Source organism: Sciurus carolinensis, chromosome 4 (assembly GCF_902686445.1).
Source record: "Sciurus carolinensis chromosome 4, mSciCar1.2, whole genome shotgun sequence".
Taxonomy (NCBI): domain Eukaryota; kingdom Metazoa; phylum Chordata; class Mammalia; order Rodentia; family Sciuridae; genus Sciurus; species Sciurus carolinensis.
This window is the reverse complement of record NC_062216.1, coordinates 79,055,742-79,073,810: the sequence shown is the minus strand read 5'-3', so window position 1 is coordinate 79,073,810 and position 18,069 is coordinate 79,055,742. Positions and strand designations below refer to the sequence as shown.

Genomic DNA, 18,069 nt, shown 5'->3' with positions numbered 1-18,069 from the left:
TCTAAGAAAACAATATTACTTATTCACTGTAGGGGATTTTCTTCCTGCTGAGGAAATTGTCTTTTTCACTCCTTTGTTTATAACTAGATCTTTAGCTCGTGTCTTCCCAAGGGGTTTTAGACCCCTTGTCTAATATAGTAATTTTACTGTATTTGATTATTTTTTTGTTTATTCCTTAAAAAATAATTATATTACCACGCTCATTTTTCACTAGAGAGTTAGATCAGTAGACATTCAAGCTTCTAGGGATGCTGGATGCCTGGCATCAGTAGAAAAGAATATTCAGAATCTTTTCAACTTTTCCTTATTTCTCGGTATCTTGAAAAATACACAGAGAACAATAGTATATTTGTCAAAAGTTTAATTATTCTATTATATCTATATATATCTACATATATCTCCAAATTGTATAAAAAGACATGTCATAGTTGATAACTATGTGATCCTTCCCATTTATCAGCTTCCCTTGCAGTTAGGGCAGGGATGTGGGCAGAAGTGATATTTGTCATTTCCACTCATGGTCATAAAAGTTATATACCAATCTGCTCCTTTCCCATGACTGTGATTCTGAAAGGTCCACTGGAAGTGGGGGTATCACCAGATGAAAGCAGACTGGTTATCCCTGACTTTATTTGATGGAAAGAGAGCTATGAAGAGCTACTGGACTCACAAGTAACTTTTGTGTTGAACAAAAAATAAATGGCTAGGTGCTTAGGCATTTTGACACAGGCGAGTTTGTTACTGCAATAAAATAGACTAATTCATGTACTGAATCTATAGTGAACAAGGAGGATCCAAAGTAGCAAGACTACTGAAGGCTCACACAAAAAAGTAGTCAATTTTCACATCAGAGAGAAGTTGAGAGAGAAGAACAATAATTGCTTTAAAGTTCTATTTTAGGGGAAAGATGTTATTTGTGCATAACTTGCCAAAAAAGTTGATGTATAGTCATCAGAGTCAATATACAGATGAAGAGTTGTTTATCCCAACCCACCCCAGTAATTATAATTTTTCTTTTGTTTTAGCAGACAAATAAAGTACAACCTTACCTCTTTCATAGAACAAAGGCATTGGTGCATATGGATGAGGAGGAGGTGAACAAAAATGTGGCTTACGGATTTTTGAGTTGGTAAAAATATTTAATCCTACAGACTGAAAAAAAATTAACTTGTTAAAGCATAGAGGAAATCTAATCTTGATACTGGAATTAATTTCTTGAATCTGAATAGCACTTTCACTATTGTTTAACACATAGTTAATAGGATCATTATGAAAATTCTGCACAATAAAGAGGAGAGCTATATATAAATATGCAATGGAGTCACAGAAGGTGAAGTTCACCTACCTAGTGAATGGGAACAGGGATTCAGACCCATTTCTGATCCCTATTTTAAAATATTGTCTGTTTTACTGTGATGTCTTGGAATGATTTATTTTTGTACCCAGGTAAATTCAGATTTCAGTCTTAGATGTTTTCTTCCCTCCCATTTCTTCACCAAACATATATGTATAGCCAGCAAGATAAATGTTAATGACTTCCCTGAAGAGAGTGTGTTTTTGTTATTTGAAATTGTGGGATTACATATTGGAGGGTCTTCTTCCCAATTTAATAGATTTTATTGGAAGATATACCTTTCTCTAAATAACTATACTCAATTCATTCCTTTTGGGATTTCTCCTTCCCTCTTTCCCAGTTTCTTTAACTATATTGAATGTCTGCATTCAGAACACACATGCCACAATAATCTGATTCCTGGAGTCTCCCTGTTCCCATATTTCACCTTCAATATTCATAACAGATTAAACTCTACTTACTGTCTTATCTCAGATTACTTGGGGTATTGTACGATCCTGGGGCATAGTTGTCAGTGGTGGTTGTGATAAGGGATGGAAAGAGTCAGACATAAAGGTTTAAAGACTGAACAGTTAGTTAATAAACCTAAAGGATATTTCTTTCATCATTCCATCACCTTATTATGAATTCAGAGGCTTCAGAAGAGAGATTTAAGTTTCCCTCAACTTAGCTGCAGGCCTCTGTCAGATGAATTACCTATGTTTTCCTCAAGGTATAAAAAAAGTTTTTGTTTCTTTTTGACAGTGGTATGATTTGGATTTAATTTCACAATGTAGTTAAACTCTTCTTTTATAAATCTGCTAAGGAATAGTTAAAACTGTACATTTTTCAACCAGGCTGACATTTCTAACACAAATTTTGTTAATCCTCTCTTAACAAAAAGCTGCTTTCTGTTTGCCTGAAATGTTATTGCCCTAAACGTGAGGGTTAAAGTAGTGCACTTCATACATTCAGTCATTATTCATATAACAAAGATTATAACTTGTATGATGGCTTCAATAAACTACTCATGCATTAGAATCTTTAAGAACCACTGAGAGGGGAATATAATAGTGGAAATAACCATGAAAATCAATTTAATTAAGGTTTTTGGCTCTAAAAGTAAACCACTTGCTGTTTAAGGTGGACAGAAAAATTCATGTTTGAAAATCTGTACAAAGTTTTCTATGCCTTTGAGATTCTGATATTTTTCTGTCACCTCATTGTTTTTGTTAGAGGTTGAAGAGGACCTGATCCTACATCTTAGAATTCTATTAATTCTCTGCCTTAATAGAGACTTAAAAATCAATTTTGATTTTATTTTGTGAGAAAATAATTACCTTAAAAATTGTGTAAACATCAGTACCCTGCAGGACCTGCTTCTTTGGTGTGTATTCGATTCCGTTGAGAATGATGTCTTTTGCATTGATACATTCTTCATCCTCTGTGTTTTCCGGGTATATAACACTAAGCACACTCTTTATTGGTAGCAAATTATAGACCTGTGAAATTGAGAGAACAAGGGTGGGGGGCAGGGGGAACTCTTATTTTGTTTATATTTAATGTAACAATATTCAACATGGTATTTCAAAGTTTATGGGGTTTGTTTAATATTGTCATGCCTACCTTATCAAGAACACAGAGTCATGGAGAGATGTTGCAGGCCATGGACTCCAATTCTCTTACACAAGATAAAGTAATCTTTAGAGAGGTGAAACTAATTGATCAAAGTTGATTTAAATGTAGCAGAGTAGTGTTTGCTAGGCAGTGGGAAAGGTTGGGGAGGGGTAAAAGAGGGATGATGGAAAATGGGTACCTAACTCAAAGAGCAGTAATTAGTTCTAGTGTTCCACAGCAGTGTTTGGGGTATAGATCACAATAACTTATGATATATTTTATGAAGAGAGGAGCTTGAATGTTCTAGACACAAAGCAATAAGGAGATAGAATTGTTAATTACCCTAATTTGATGGGCATATATTGTATATGTTTACTGAAATAAATGTTTCACCTCTCTAAATATTACTTTCTTCTGTGCAAGAGGATTAGGATCTGTGTCCTTTATTATCTCTCCATGATTCTTTGCATTTTTTTCTTTGTAACATGAGCATGGTAAAGTTTGAGAAACACCATAGTCTTTGAAATACCAACTTGCCAAGCTCCTCCTAGTTTTCCATGCCACCTGCAGTCTCTCCTATCCTTCTGTCTCCCCACTACATGTTAGGTCATTAACTTCTCCTTTTCAGTACAATCTAAACTCATTCTAACCTCACACTACACCTCATAGATGTGTACAATTATTATATGAAAATAAAAGTTTTAAAAATATTTAAAGAAATGGGGGCTGGGATATAGCTCAATTGGTAGAATGCTTGCCTCACAAGCACAAGGCCCTGGGTTCAATCACCAGCACTCCACACATACACACACACACACACAAACAAAAAAAAAAAAAGAAAGAAAGAAAAAAATGGAAATGCAAACTCCCTTAATTTGTTCTTTATACATTGCATACATTGCATGCCTATATCAATTTTTATACCATACCCCATAAACACACATGATTCAAAAATAATTAATTAAAAAAATCACTTTGAGTAAAAATGCAACCGAAGTCTCTGTCTCACAGACCAAATGCCTACTTTTAAAAGAAAGCAGAATATGTGAATAATGCAGAGAAGCATAATGAAATAATAAAAGCCATTCAGAGTCCCATCACCTTAGAAAAAAATCCTTTGTACACACGATTCATTTTTTTACTATTTTATATGATTAAGATCTTACCAAGCTTTCCTTTTAGTCTACTAGTTTAAGACCCAGTTTAGATGCAAGGAGCAATTTAGAAATATCAGTTTCCATGCAGTTTTTACCCAGAGCTTAGTGAAAAGCCACTTGCTCAGTTACAGAGTATTCAAATCTTTAAAACACACATGGGGCTCCACATAGACCTCTTAATCTGAATTCTGTCATCTCTTTTTTTTATGTTTTTGCTAGGGCATCATGGTCATATATAACATTGGGGTTCATTTTGGCATAATCATACATGAACAAAATATAATTGCTCCTCTTCAGTCCCCAGTACTTCATCTTTCCATTCTCTCTTCCTTTACTCTATTCTCCTTCCTCTACTCTACTGGTTTTCCTTCATTTATTCACAATTTTTAAAATTAGTGCTTTATAGAAGTACATAAAGGTGAAATTCACTGTATTGTTTTCATATATGTACATAGCATAATTTGGTCAGTTTCATTCTGCAATTTCCCTTTTCTTCTCCCTCCTCCTTCCTACTCTGTCCCCTTCCTCTACTCCACTGATCTTCCTTCTATTTTCATGGGATTTATCTGCCTTTTCCCTTTTCTTGCTGTAGCTTCCACTTATGGGAGAAAACATTCAACTGTTGACTTTCTGAGTCTAGCTTAATTCATTTAGTAGGATGTTCTTCAGTTTCATGAAATCACCAGCAAATGCCATTATGGTTGAGTAAAACTCTACTGTGTATGTACACCATATTTTCTTTATCTGTTCATCTATTGATGAGTCATCTGGACTGGTTCCATAACTTGGCTATTTTGAGTTGTACTGCTATAAACATGGATGTGCCTATATCACTAAAGTATGCTGATTTTAATTCTGTTGGATAAATACCAAGGGGTGAGACATGTGGGTCATAGGGGTGGATCCATTCCAGGTCTTTTGAGGAATCCCCATGTGCTTTCCAAACTGGTTACACTAATTTGCTCTCCCACCAGCAATGTATGAGTGTACCTTTCCTCCATATTTTCACCTGTTATTATTATCATTATTTGCATCCTTGATAATTGGCATTCTAACTGGAATGAGATGAAATCTCAAGGTAGTTTTGATTTGCATTTCTCTGATTGCTATGGATGTTGAACATTTTTTCATATATTTCTTGGCCATTTGTATTTATGAGAGACATTTTTAAAGATAAATTTGGACAGAAACTCTCATTCATTTACTCTTAAAACTAGTAAAAGCTTGATTGCAGGAAAAACTTAAAAATCTGGCATTTTACATGACAACTTACATGCAGTGTGTTAGGGAGTGGCTTTGGAACCAATTTGGTGTAAATTTCACCTCTAAAACATAGTTTTGGCATGCTCTTTCCATAATTATTTAATATATACTAGTTATATTTTGTTCAGTCATAAAATAATGTGATAATACCTGCCTGAAATTATTGCTCATTTATTCACTCATTACAAATTGGGTAAGCTCCTGCTATACATAAGACACTGTGCTAGTCATGGGGAATGTCTGGGTAAACAAGAGTGCTCTGTCAGTGAGTAGACAACAGAATGGAATGAGATGATACATGTAAAGTACTTTGTTCAATGATTGGTGTGGAATTACATCATGCCTATCACTCAGAAAAACTTGTCCTTTGCAGTTACAACATCCAAAAATAGTCTTGCTATGAGAGCATTCTGTTAAATCTAAGTCTGAAGTGGTACTCACCGATTGAGGTGAAAGCTCAGCTTCAGGTTTCATTAGCAGTACACTGTGGTCTACAGCCCTGAGAGCGCAGAGGGAGAAGGGCGTGGCTGTGACCTTCAGGTAAGTGTCTGAGGCAGGCAGGCCCTGGGCTGATGAGAAACTTAAATTTACCTGTAAAGAGGATATGATCATAGCAGCAACTTTTATAAATACTAGAGTCTCAAGCCTCTCTTACTGTGGGCTAAGATGAGTCTTTTTGACCTTTTCTTTCTCTCTCTCCATCTTAGAGCAGACATAAGAGATCATTTTTTCCAGGAACCACCCATTAAACATCTCTGGAATAACCTACCCATGAGGTCCCGGGTAACTTAGGTTTCCTATTCCTTGTATAATTGGGGAAATATAAGTTGGCTTTACTCACATAGAAATCAAATCCTGGAATGGAATTGAAAACACTTAAGCTAAGAAAGATACATACCTTTCTGTGGCTGCCTTATCTCTGTGCAGTGTATTTGTGATGAATGCGTGTGCTTTGTTAAGATTCTGTGAAAAATCACATTTAGCATTGAGACTGGTCAAATGAATTCTCCTCTAGCTAGATATCTTAGCCATATGAAATCTTAAAGCAGGGTACTACTGATAATCACGATTGGGTATTTATTAGGCAATGATATTCTAAGTTTTCAATTCTGTAAATATAACAAATATTCAAATATTATTTCAAAGTTACCATAAGAGGTATATTTTTTACTCAATTTAAGTTTTTGTAGATTTTCCACATCTGGGACAATGGGACAAAATGGGTTAAACATCCAATATACATCCTAAGAGTTTGTAGGGAATTCAAACAATTGTGAATAAAGAACAATAACAATAGAATAACTGGAAATTATGCAGAATTTTTTTTTACAGATTTGATTTCACTTTAGTCAGTAGAAATTAATTGACAAGTGAATCTTTTGGTTTCTTCTATTTTTGCAGATATGTCCTAAGCAATATCTGAGTTACAGTTGAATTATAAAGGAGCAATATCAGATAACTTCCTACTTTTTTTTTTTTTTTTTTGGTACCAGGGATTAAACCCAGGAGTGCTTTACCATTGAGTTCCATCCCCAGCCCTTTTTTAATATTTTACTTAGAGATAGGACCTCACTGAGTTGCTTAGGGCCTTGCTAAGTTACTTAGGCTGGCTTTGAACTTGAAATCCTCCCGTCTCAGTCTCCTAAACTGCTGGGATTACAGGCGGGCACCACTGCTCCTGGCCTTCCTACATTCTTGAATTGGAAACTTATTTGGAAAGAAATGAAAGGTTAATTCGTCTGACTAAATAACATTCAACTTGGGTTACTGAATTTAACTATAAGAATTCTCTTATGTGGTCTGCTAATTTAGCAGTTTGGAATCATGCATTACATAATAGGCATGAAAAATAATTCACTAATTATATATCTTCAAAATGCAGACATATTTATATCTCTAATTCAACATATTTGGAAAATAATGCTTATGGAAAATTCCATTTGAAATGTTTTTAGTTTTAGAAAATTTTAGTTCATTAAACTAAATTCATGAATATACAATCAAATGAATAAGTAAGTTATTTCAGATTATAATCAACTAAAAATACTACAGACCAAGAAATGGATATGTGAGAAAATATGAAATCTTTTAATAATATGAAAATCCAAAGAACTTTATAGCATGTTTTGAAGGAGTCTGTATCTAACTGTATTAATCAATGTTTTTCTTAATGAATAATTATATTCAGTAAAGGATAGTAAACAATTAAATCCATTACATATTCAATGTGTGGACCAAAGCTGTTGTTTTTCAGGGAAGATTTTTTTTAAAAAAGTTTTTCTCTGTCCCAAAAAGGATTAAAGGTAAATATTTAAAATATATTTGAAAATATATTTGTCTCAATCAAACCTGAGATTTTTCCTCATGTTCTCAGTCCACTATTTATTCATCATCCTGTCAGGATGTCTAAATTCTAGAATCTTTGATTTGTACCTTCAGTTGATCTATTCTTCTAACATATTTTGGTATTTGATGTGAAGTGCAATATAATGTCCATGGGCTTCTGCTTCTGTGGGAAAGTTTGAAGGTGTTAAACAGAGATTGTCACATATTTTGCAGATTGAGAAACATTGTTTAGTTTGAACTCTGAGAAGACAATTGATGTTCTGTTGATTATATTTTTGAAAACCCCTCTCATTCCCCACTCTGAAGGGAATACCTACTCATCAGGAAGACAGCCTTGCTGCACTGCTAGAATGAGTAAGTTGTGCTGAAATCTGTGCACAGCACGACCCTTCCAGGATTGAACAACTCACTATCCAGGGTTCACGGTGAAGTCTGGAATAGGCACTGTGCTCTTAGACATGAGGTCCAGGTTTATTAGCATTCTCCAGATGGAATTGAAGATAGGTATTCAAATCCATTGTGTGTTTTTCTTAGATCAGTATATTTTTTTAAAGTAAACAAATACAGTTTTAATGGGAGAAATGTTGCTATAAACATACATTGTTTTATTTTCCATAAAATGTGTATTGAAGAGTCCCCCCAGTTATATTTTTGAAGGATATTTGAAATAGGTAGATTCTGATTGCTAATGTTAAAGTTACACTGTAGAATAGTAAAAATCAGATAAATAGCACCAAATTTTACTGAGATAAAACATTTTTATCTAGTGGACTTGACATTGCAGTTTTGTATTCTTTAAAAAAAAAAAATTCTTCTCATGTTATATTTGTGTGCCATAATCATCATTAGCTTATCTAGGCTGTGTTTCTTGAAGCAGAGTACAGACATGTTCCTGCTTTATGTTGTCAAACGAAATGCAGACTTACAATGGTCTGCTGGTTCCTGCAGTGTGCAGAATGGAGATGTGCTGGGGTGTGACAGGATAAAATGGACACAGCTTTGTGAAGCATCATTTTCAGGTGAAAATTTTGGTAATAAAATATTTTAAAATTAAAACTAATAAGAGTTTATACTGGAAAAAAAATGATTTTGAAATCCATATAAATATTATGATAAAAGAAGAGACTTTTTAAAAATTCTGCTTGTGGCTCCCAGACCTCTCAGGGTATGATATCACTCTGTCTTGTGAGGTTCTTTGGAGAAAAGTTTTAGGACCACATATGGGTGTATTTTACTTACTTGCTTGTTTTCCACACTTAGAAAGGGGAGAGGGATGAAATGACTAGGCCTAAACAAAACAACCCACCTTGTTTGCTAAACAGTTTTCAATTTCAAGTTTCTGAGTGTCTGCAATGATTTCTCCATTAGGTAAAATGGTGTAAAGAAGTATCTGAGCAGTAGGAGCAATGTCTACTTCCACTTGAAAGGAGAAGGAAAATGTCCCTTTCACTGGAGAATAAAGAAAGTTCAAGATTATAGATTAGGAAAAAAATTCTCAATCTTATGAAACATGGTTTCTCAGAATATTTAACTTATTCACATTTGGAGCAAGCTGAAGTAAGAAAATAATTGTATATACACTACTGTGCATGTAGTAGTTGTTTAATGAATATATGCTAAAATAATGATGTTTTTTAATGATATAGGTTGAAGTTTATTTTCTCTGCTTAAGTAGGAAAAAGCATTTAGTCATGTTTTAGAAAAAAACATTCCGAAATATGAAAACATTTAAGAAAGTTGAGAGAGGAGGAAGGAGACAATCTCTAGTCAGCTGTAGTTATCCCTAAGATCCAAATCAGCACAATTCTCATCCTGTGTGTGAGGGTAATATAAATAATCCTTCAGGCCATTTACAACACAGCAGAGATACAGGTGCAAATAATCACATATAAGACACTGTAAGACTCATTTCTATAAAAGAATTTCACCATGTATCTTAGTGACTGCTTTCTGTGTGAATCACATAGTGTTTATATAACATATCCACCTTGTTTCTTTCAAGAATGTTATAAGTTAAGTCTTTGTAGTTTAAAATCCTTTTTAAAAAATTATTCCCTTCCTGTATCCTTAAAAGATTTGATGGACAGAGAGTTTTATTTTGGGGTGATGAAAATGTATTGAAACTAGATAGAGTTGGTGGTGGTTGAAAAATGTGAATGTGCTCAATGTCACTGCATTAATTGTACACTTGAAAATGACTAACTTTATGTTAAGTGAATTTCACCTCAATAATAAATTTGAGACCAGAGACCCTGCACCTAATAGAAGATAAAGTTAGGTCCAAATCTTCATCATGTTGGTTTAGGACCAGACTTCCTCAACGTGACTCCCAAAGCACAAGAAATAAAAACAGGAATCAATAATTGGGATAGATTCAAACTAAAAAGCTTTTTCTCAGCAAAGGAAACAATCAACAATGTGAAGAGAGAGCCTACAGAGTGGGAGAAAATCTTTGCCACACACACTTCAGATAGAGCTCTAATCTCCAGAATCTATAAAGAACTCAAAAAACTTTACACCAAGAATACAAATAACCCAATCAATAAATGGGCTAAGGAAATGAGCAGAGACATCACAGATCTACAAGTAATCAACAAGTATATGAAAAAATGTTCAACATCTCTAGTAATAAGAGAAATGCAAATCAAAACTACCTTAAGATTTCATCTAACTCCAATTAGAATGTGTATTATCAAGAATACAAGCAACAATAGGTGTTGGTGAGGATGAGGGGAAAAAGGTACACTCATACATTGCTGGTGGGGCTGCAAATTAATGCAGCCACTCTGGAAAACAATGTGGAGATTTCTTAGAAAAATTGCAATGGAACTACCATTTGACCCAGCTATCCCACTCCTTGGCCTATACCCAAAGGACTTAAAATCAGTATACTACAGTGACTCAGCCATATCAATGTTTATAGCAGCTCAGTTCACAATAGCTAGATTGTAGAACCTACCTAGATGCCCTTCAATTGATGAATGGATAAAGAAACCATGGTATATCTACAAAATGGAATATTTTTCAGCCACAAAGAAGAATAAAATTATTGCAGGTAATGGATACAGTTAGAGAATATCATGCTAAGTGAGATAAGCCAATCCCAAAAAACCAAAGGCTGAATGATTTCTCTGACAAGTGGATGATGATGGGAGGGAGGCAAGAATGTAGGCAGGATGAATTGTATAGAGGAAAAAGGGGTGGGGGGAGAGTGGGAGGAAGGAAAAATAACAGAATGAGACAAACATCATTACTCTGTGTACATATATGATTATGCAAATGGTGGAACTCTACTTCATGTACAACCAGAGAAAGAGTTGTACCCCATTTGTGTACAATGAATCAAAATTAAAAAATATATATTAGCATTGAATAAAATGAGGCATTTTTTCTTAAAAATATTTTTCCATTCACTTCTGTAGATACTCAATAAATAAATGATTTAAACTATATAAACAAATTTTGAAGTTATTGCTTTATGAGGGAGTTTGTTTTTCATGTTATTAGGAATAACCTTATCTGCTCAAAATAGCAATCTAAGTCCAACCACATCAAATCAATGATTAAGTTAAGTGTGAATGTATCAGATGTGAGTTAATGCATTCAAACTCCATGCAATTTTTTTAAAAATGCAGGAATAACTTTATTCAGAAATCTTGTAGATGTAAGAGATATACTAGACCTAAGAAGAACCCATGATGAGCCAGGTTTTGGAGTGGTGAATCTCACGGCCTTATCATGACTTCGGCAGCCTCATGCTGGTTGAAAAAGGGAAAGTATAGGGGGAAAATATTTTCATCTAGAGGTAGAGTTAGAAGAATTGTACTAGAAGACGAATTTGAAATTCAAAGAATTGCAAATCAATTTATTAGTATTTTGCATTCCAATTGAAGTTCATATTAATTTTTAGGAATATGTTAACCACCTTTATATTACTACTTAAAAGAAATATTCAAATAACGAGTTGACTAGTTAAGCAATTTTCATCTGGAAAATTTTATAAAATATTAGGGTGCATTGTTTTCTTGTTGTTGTGTTGAACTATATAAATGAACAGAGGTAAATGAAGCAAGACAAATGCACTTAGTGGAGACTCTTCTTGGTATAGACTTTTACTAAGTGGAGTAAGTTGAGATATTTCTCTAGGTATCAATTTTCCCACTTGCAAAATAGAGAAATTGACTAACACTTCTGAGTCTTTATTTCAACCTTCCATTCAGATTTTCAGAAGGAATTTGTTATAACTTCTAAGTGCTTCAACAGAAAAATAGAACATAGTATACCTACAAGATAGAAAGATATACTCTCTTTGATATAGTTCCAATGGGAAAGTTATTTTAAAGTTTGGTTCTTAATTTTACTCAAAGAGTTATCAACCCTAGATTCGTAAATTAATTTAAAAATATTTATTAAATTCCCATCATGTACCAGTACTAATTTAAGAAATGATATTTCAAAAATAAATAAAAAATGTACTTTAATCCTTGAGACGTATGTTCTTCAGTTTTTTTCTGGTTATATTGACTCAGTTGAGGGTGTGGACCTTTTGATCTTTCTAAATGTGACTGTTAATACAAATTGTTTTAGTCCTGTAGGGCATGATGGCACACCTGTAATTCCAGAGGCTCAGGAGGCTGAGGCAGGAGGATCTTGAGTTCTAAACCAATCTCAACAAAAGTGAGGTGCTAAGCAACTCAGTGAGACCCTGTCTCTAAATAAAATACAAAATAGAGCTGGGGATGTGGCTCAGTGGTTGAGTGCCTCTGAGTTCAATCCCCAGTACCCTTCCCCTGCAAATTGTTTTAGTCTAATAACGGCCTGTAAAATATTCAAATGAACCAGAAAAAGAAAAGAAGCCCATTATATTTATCTTTTTGTTTATTGTACTTTTTCATGAGAAATTAATCATTATTTGTGAGATAAAGGAAATTAACAGATATTTTTTGATTCAAGGAAATTCAGGAGAAAATGTTCTAAGACACAGAAATGTTATCCATCAACTTGAACTAAGTAATATTTAGAGAACGATCCACAGCCGCAGAATACACACTCTACCATTTATCAAAATAGACCATATTCTGGGCTGTACAATAAGTCTCAATAAATTTAGTAAAATTAGTCTCAAAATCAAATAATTTTAAAGTAAAAATAAAGATCTTTGAAAAATCTCCCATCATTTAGAAAGCAAATAACATACATAATCCATGGTTCAATGAAAGAATCATAAGAAAAAGCAAAACATCTTTTGAACTCCATACAAAATGAAAGCATTCCATGTAATTATTTCCAGTATGCAGCTAAAACAATAATTAGAGGGAAATGTATAATATTAGCCCTTTGTATTGGACAACAGGAAAAGTCTCAATCAATAACTTTAGCTTTCTCAGGGAAACTGAATGATATGGTAGAAATTAATTTTAGGAATGAAACAAGGATTTAAATTGTATTATTAGACCTAATTTAAACTACATGTACAAAGTGCATTGGTGACAACACTTATGATTTAGAAGATTTTTTAGTAAGTAGCACTGTGCTACAGACAGATATTAAAAGCAAAAATAAAAATTTTCAGGTATTGATAATTTGATAAAAAGCTGGATGCAAAACATTATTAAATAAGAGATAATTTTGAAAGGATTCAAGTGGAAAGATGACTTGAATGGCAATACAGATTTTGGTACTTGCAAGTGGGTTGCTACTATAACAAATATCAAAAAACATGAAACTGGTTTTAGAATTGGGTAACAGGAAGACTCTAGAAGAATTTTGAGGAGCAGTGACTGAAAAATCCTATACTGTTTTAACAAACTCTTGGTAGAAATATTGATACTGAAAAGGCTGTTTAGAAGAACTTCTAGTACAGTAAGAATCATAGTAGAGAAGAAATCTCATATTAGAGTGTACCAAATTGTTACCAACAGACTATTGGTAAAAATATGGACATTAAAAATACCGTCCATGAGGACTCTGAAGGAAACAGAAGGGAAGGGGATTATTTTCGGATTGTGGCAGAAAGTTTATCTGAATTGAGTCTTGAAGTTATGTGTTTAGCAAATCTTGTAAGATGAATTTAGATATTTAGTAAGAAACTATGAAAGAAAAGCAGTAAGATCTAACCTGTTTTCTTTTGCTGCTTGTGGCAAAATTCAAGAGGAAAGAGGTAAACTTAAGAAAGGATTTTTCACCAAAAGGGAACCAGGACTTGATAATTTGGAAATCACTCAGATTATCCAGATTTTAAACACACAAACAAAACACTGTCAGGAAATTGTACTCTAGTAAAAAAGCCATGATGTGACTAGACAACCTCTTGCCAATATCTTAAAAAAAAAAAAGTCACAGTATTCAGTCACACACACAAAATTTTATCTTTGAAGAGATTAAGTGTATGACTCAGACACCTAATTCATCTCAAAGAAAGCCAAAATGAAGAAGTAATCCAAGAAAGGTCTGTGGAGAAACTTCTTGTTTAATGATGTTAATCACTATGACACATAGCTCTACATGGTTCTTGAGGAATTTATATTGGGGAAACACTGTCAAATTGGACCAGAAGGGACAGAGAGAGTATAAAGTAAAAGAGGAATGTCAAACCACTCTAATTATACCAACAGGAAATAAAATGATGAAATTATTTAGCTATAAACACATGTTATAACTAATGAAAAAGGAAGGATGATTCCAAGAACCACTTTTGAATATAACCTTGAATCTAGATGATGGAGACATGAACCAAGGATTATTCCTGGCATTGAAAATTAACATTGCTTGTCCAGTTGAATTTCAACACTTGGACTCTTTTTCCCCTGGGCTGAATTACTTTCAGGGGCTCAACTCCTAATTTGGATAATGGAGATGATAAAATTTGGGACTTTTAAGCTGATGAGGCTTTTATGAGATTTGGGTCTTGAGTTAATGCTGCAATGGAATGAGACATTTGTGGACACTGGATAGAGAAAATGCATTTTGAATGTAAATTGATATGAATTTGGGGGTCCAGAAGGATGACTGTGGTAAGCAGAATAGTGGCTATCTGGAGATATCCAATGTTATGGTTTAGATATAGGGTGTCTCCCAAAAGCGCATGTGTGTGAGACAGTACAAGAAATTTCAGAGGTGAGATGATTAGATGAGAGTTGTAATCCAATCAGTAGAGCAATTCACTAATAGGAATTATCTGACTGGTAACTGAAGGCAAGTGGCATGGAGCTGGAGAAGGTAGGTCACTGGGGGCAACTTCTGGGGCTTATATTTTGTCCCTGGTGAGTCAAGCACTCTCTTTGCTCCTGTTGCCATGTCCTGAGCTGCTCTCCTTGATCACATTTTTCTGCCATGATGTTCTGCCTCACTTCAGGCCCAGAGCAAGGGAAGTGGGCATTTATGGATTGAGACCTCTGAAAACATGAGCCAAATAAACTTTCCTTACTCTAGTTTTTCTTGGCAGGTCTTTTGGTCACAGTAATAAAAAAAAACTGACTAAAACATCCAATCTTTAAAATCTGTGAATATATTGCATCTTATGACAATAGAACCTTGGCAAATGTGGTTAAATTAGGAATCTTGAGATGCAAAGATTCTTCTGAATTATACAGGTGAACTCAATGTAATTACAAGAAGTTTTATAAGAAAGAAACAGGAAAGTGAGATTTGAAGATGGTGTGTTGCTAGCTTTGAAGTGAAAGGAAGGAGTCACAAACCAAGAAATAATGTGGGTGCCCAGAAGCTGGAAAAGACAAAAAAAAAAAAAAAAAAAAAAATATATATATATATATATATATATATATATATACGCATAGAGAGAGAGAGAGAGAGAGTTCTTTCTTTCTTAGAGCTCCACCTTGATTTTAGCTCAGTGAGATTTCCGATATACAGAGCTATAAGATAATAAATTTGTGATTTTAAATTAGTTTATTTGTTGTAATCTATTGCAGCAGGGACCTAATATGCAAATACACAAAAGCAAAATTTTTCTTTGGTTATTTTTCTACATTTTCAGTTATTTTTTCTTTTAATATCAATTATAAAATAAACACATTTTAACTTTACAAATAAAATGTGAAATATAGAAATGCATTATAAAAAGAAGAAAAAAAAATACCATGCAAGCGAAAATGAACCTGGTATGTCGCCCTATTATATCAGCTTCCCCACAGATAATAGGTTATGACAATTTCCTCTAATGTGAAAATAGTTCCAGCTTGCTACACTGTTCAGGATTTGGTCAGTTGAAAGGGAAACAAAAATGGAGTTAGAAAATGCTTACTGTTTCCTTGTTCAATGGACAATACATGGATTCCTGATCTGGAGATGCTTCCTTTTGCTTTGATCTAAAGACACAAAGAAATGTATTTATTATTGTTTTAAAGTATATGTATTAATCATACTTCAAAATATTCATAACATATGAACAAACAATAGTCATACAACTCAACCAGAAGTTGTTTTTTATTACTATACTTACCTTCCAATATTTTCCTAACTGTGCCTTTGTCTATTTCATATAACAAATTTTACCATGCCTTATACTTTTATTTAATATTTACAATTTATGTTAGATGTTTTATTTTAAATTTATATATTATTTCAATAACTATTCTAAGTGCCTACTATAAGCAGAACAATGCATAATGAAGATGGATGTAAAATATACATTTTCTCTATTATTGTCCCTTTCTCTAAAAAACAAATATATCCAGCATTTTCTTGTATTAGGCACAGAACTAAATGATATAATTTTAATAATAATTACATGAAGTGGTTATTATTTCCAGTATTCAGGTGAGATGACATAGTTGTCTTTACAGATGAAATTAATTATCCAAGATCAAACTGAAATTATAACTTGTTAATTTTCTACTTTTTCATGGAATTAAGGAAATGTTATTTATAGATAGTGTTTCAGTGGCAACAAGAACATAAATGAGAAATCAAGGTATTAATTCCTTAGGCATTAATTTCTCTTCCAGCATAAAAACAATACCCCTTAGTTACTATTGACATCTTATAAAAGCTATTTTGACAGGAACCCAGCAATTTTAGGGTTTATGCAGTGAGAAAGAGATACAGTGATACTTATTCTTACCAAATAATAGAAGGTTAATTCTTTTTCATCCTTCAGGATCTGTTCATTTAAAATGTAGTGTGTTCTAATCTCTTGGGTTTGTCCACACATCAAAGTACCAGCAACAAGTTCTAGGTGAACATAACTCTTGCTTGGGGAAAACACAAGACTTGCAGTGTGCTCTGCTTCTGCATGAACTTCCATGATCCACCAATTATCAAAACAGTTACTATTCTGTTTATAAATAACCTAATGTAAAAATAAATAGGCTATCTGTAGTTAATATCTATTCATCTATCTATCCATCCAAGAACCATGTTAAGAGGCTGCTTTCCTAAATACAGTTACGGTATAATCCATAGCCACCCTCCTCCTGAGATGATTTAGGTGTTTGCTGTACTGATTCAGTGAAATATTATTCACTTGTACTCAAGATCAATTACTTTTTCTTAAGGCTGTAAATTGTATCAGAGTATTTAAATATTCAGTAAAAGCCCATCATAGTATTATGCCAAACCAACAAAGAAAAATCTAATGGTCATTAGAATTACAGAGCATTAATATTTTCAAGGAAACACCAAGAGGATTCATACCATGGCACTGGCCTCTAGTCCAGGTTGTAAAGAGTCCATCTAAGAGTTAAAGTTTTTCTGGCAGAGACTTTTATTTTGTGTAACTCAGGTCTCCACGTTGCTTAATTTATGTTATACTTTATCACCTTTTATCCCTAGAGTTCACATGCTTCTCATACGTCCTTGAACTATGTAGCCCTAGTAATCATCTTTTTGTCCCAGATGCCCCTTTTCACTCACGGTGATGGCAATGGAAGCTGCTTTGAAGCTGGTGGTGTCGAAGGAAATGTTGGCCAAACCATGCTCATTTGTAGTAAAACCGGATTGGAAGGTGACGCCATTCGCACGGACAGTTAAGTTTTGATTGGGGATTGGCTGACCCTTCTCATCAACTAGAAGAACCTAGAAATATGAAAGTAATAGTTATGTGTCATGTAGGAGTGACATCTTTTACTCTTTGACCTGTTCAGCTTTTCACCTCTTTGTCACTCCCTATCACTTACTGAAGATCTCAGAATACAATGTATTTCCGGAGCTCTAAACTCTGATATTTATTAATATTAATATCAATATTTTAATATTTCTTTATTATGATTTTTGAAAATCTTAATGGTGGCTTATTTTACTATTATTTTCATTGAAAAGCAGTATTTGTATATATTTCTGGGATATAATGTCATATTCATCACCTCATTTTCCTATTATATTTTACAGTGAGAC

The 18,069-nt window shown here is 33.6% G+C and overlaps 1 protein-coding gene across 2 annotated transcripts in view; it reads right to left on the bottom strand.

Moving 5' to 3' along the window:
• LOC124982294 (pregnancy zone protein-like) overlaps nt 1-18,069 on the bottom strand; it is a 60,797-nt gene that overhangs the window by 19,519 nt on the left and 23,209 nt on the right. For both annotated transcript variants that reach the window (XM_047548675.1, XM_047548676.1), the window contains exons 13-17: nt 15,980-16,043; nt 9,023-9,165; nt 5,812-5,961; nt 2,674-2,835; nt 1,050-1,152 (exon numbers count right to left, since the gene is read on the bottom strand). In XM_047548675.1, the coding sequence (XP_047404631.1) occupies nt 1,050-1,152; nt 2,674-2,835; nt 5,812-5,961; nt 9,023-9,165; nt 15,980-16,043 (622 nt within the window). The remainder of the gene's footprint in view (nt 1-1,049; nt 1,153-2,673; nt 2,836-5,811; nt 5,962-9,022; nt 9,166-15,979; nt 16,044-18,069) is intronic.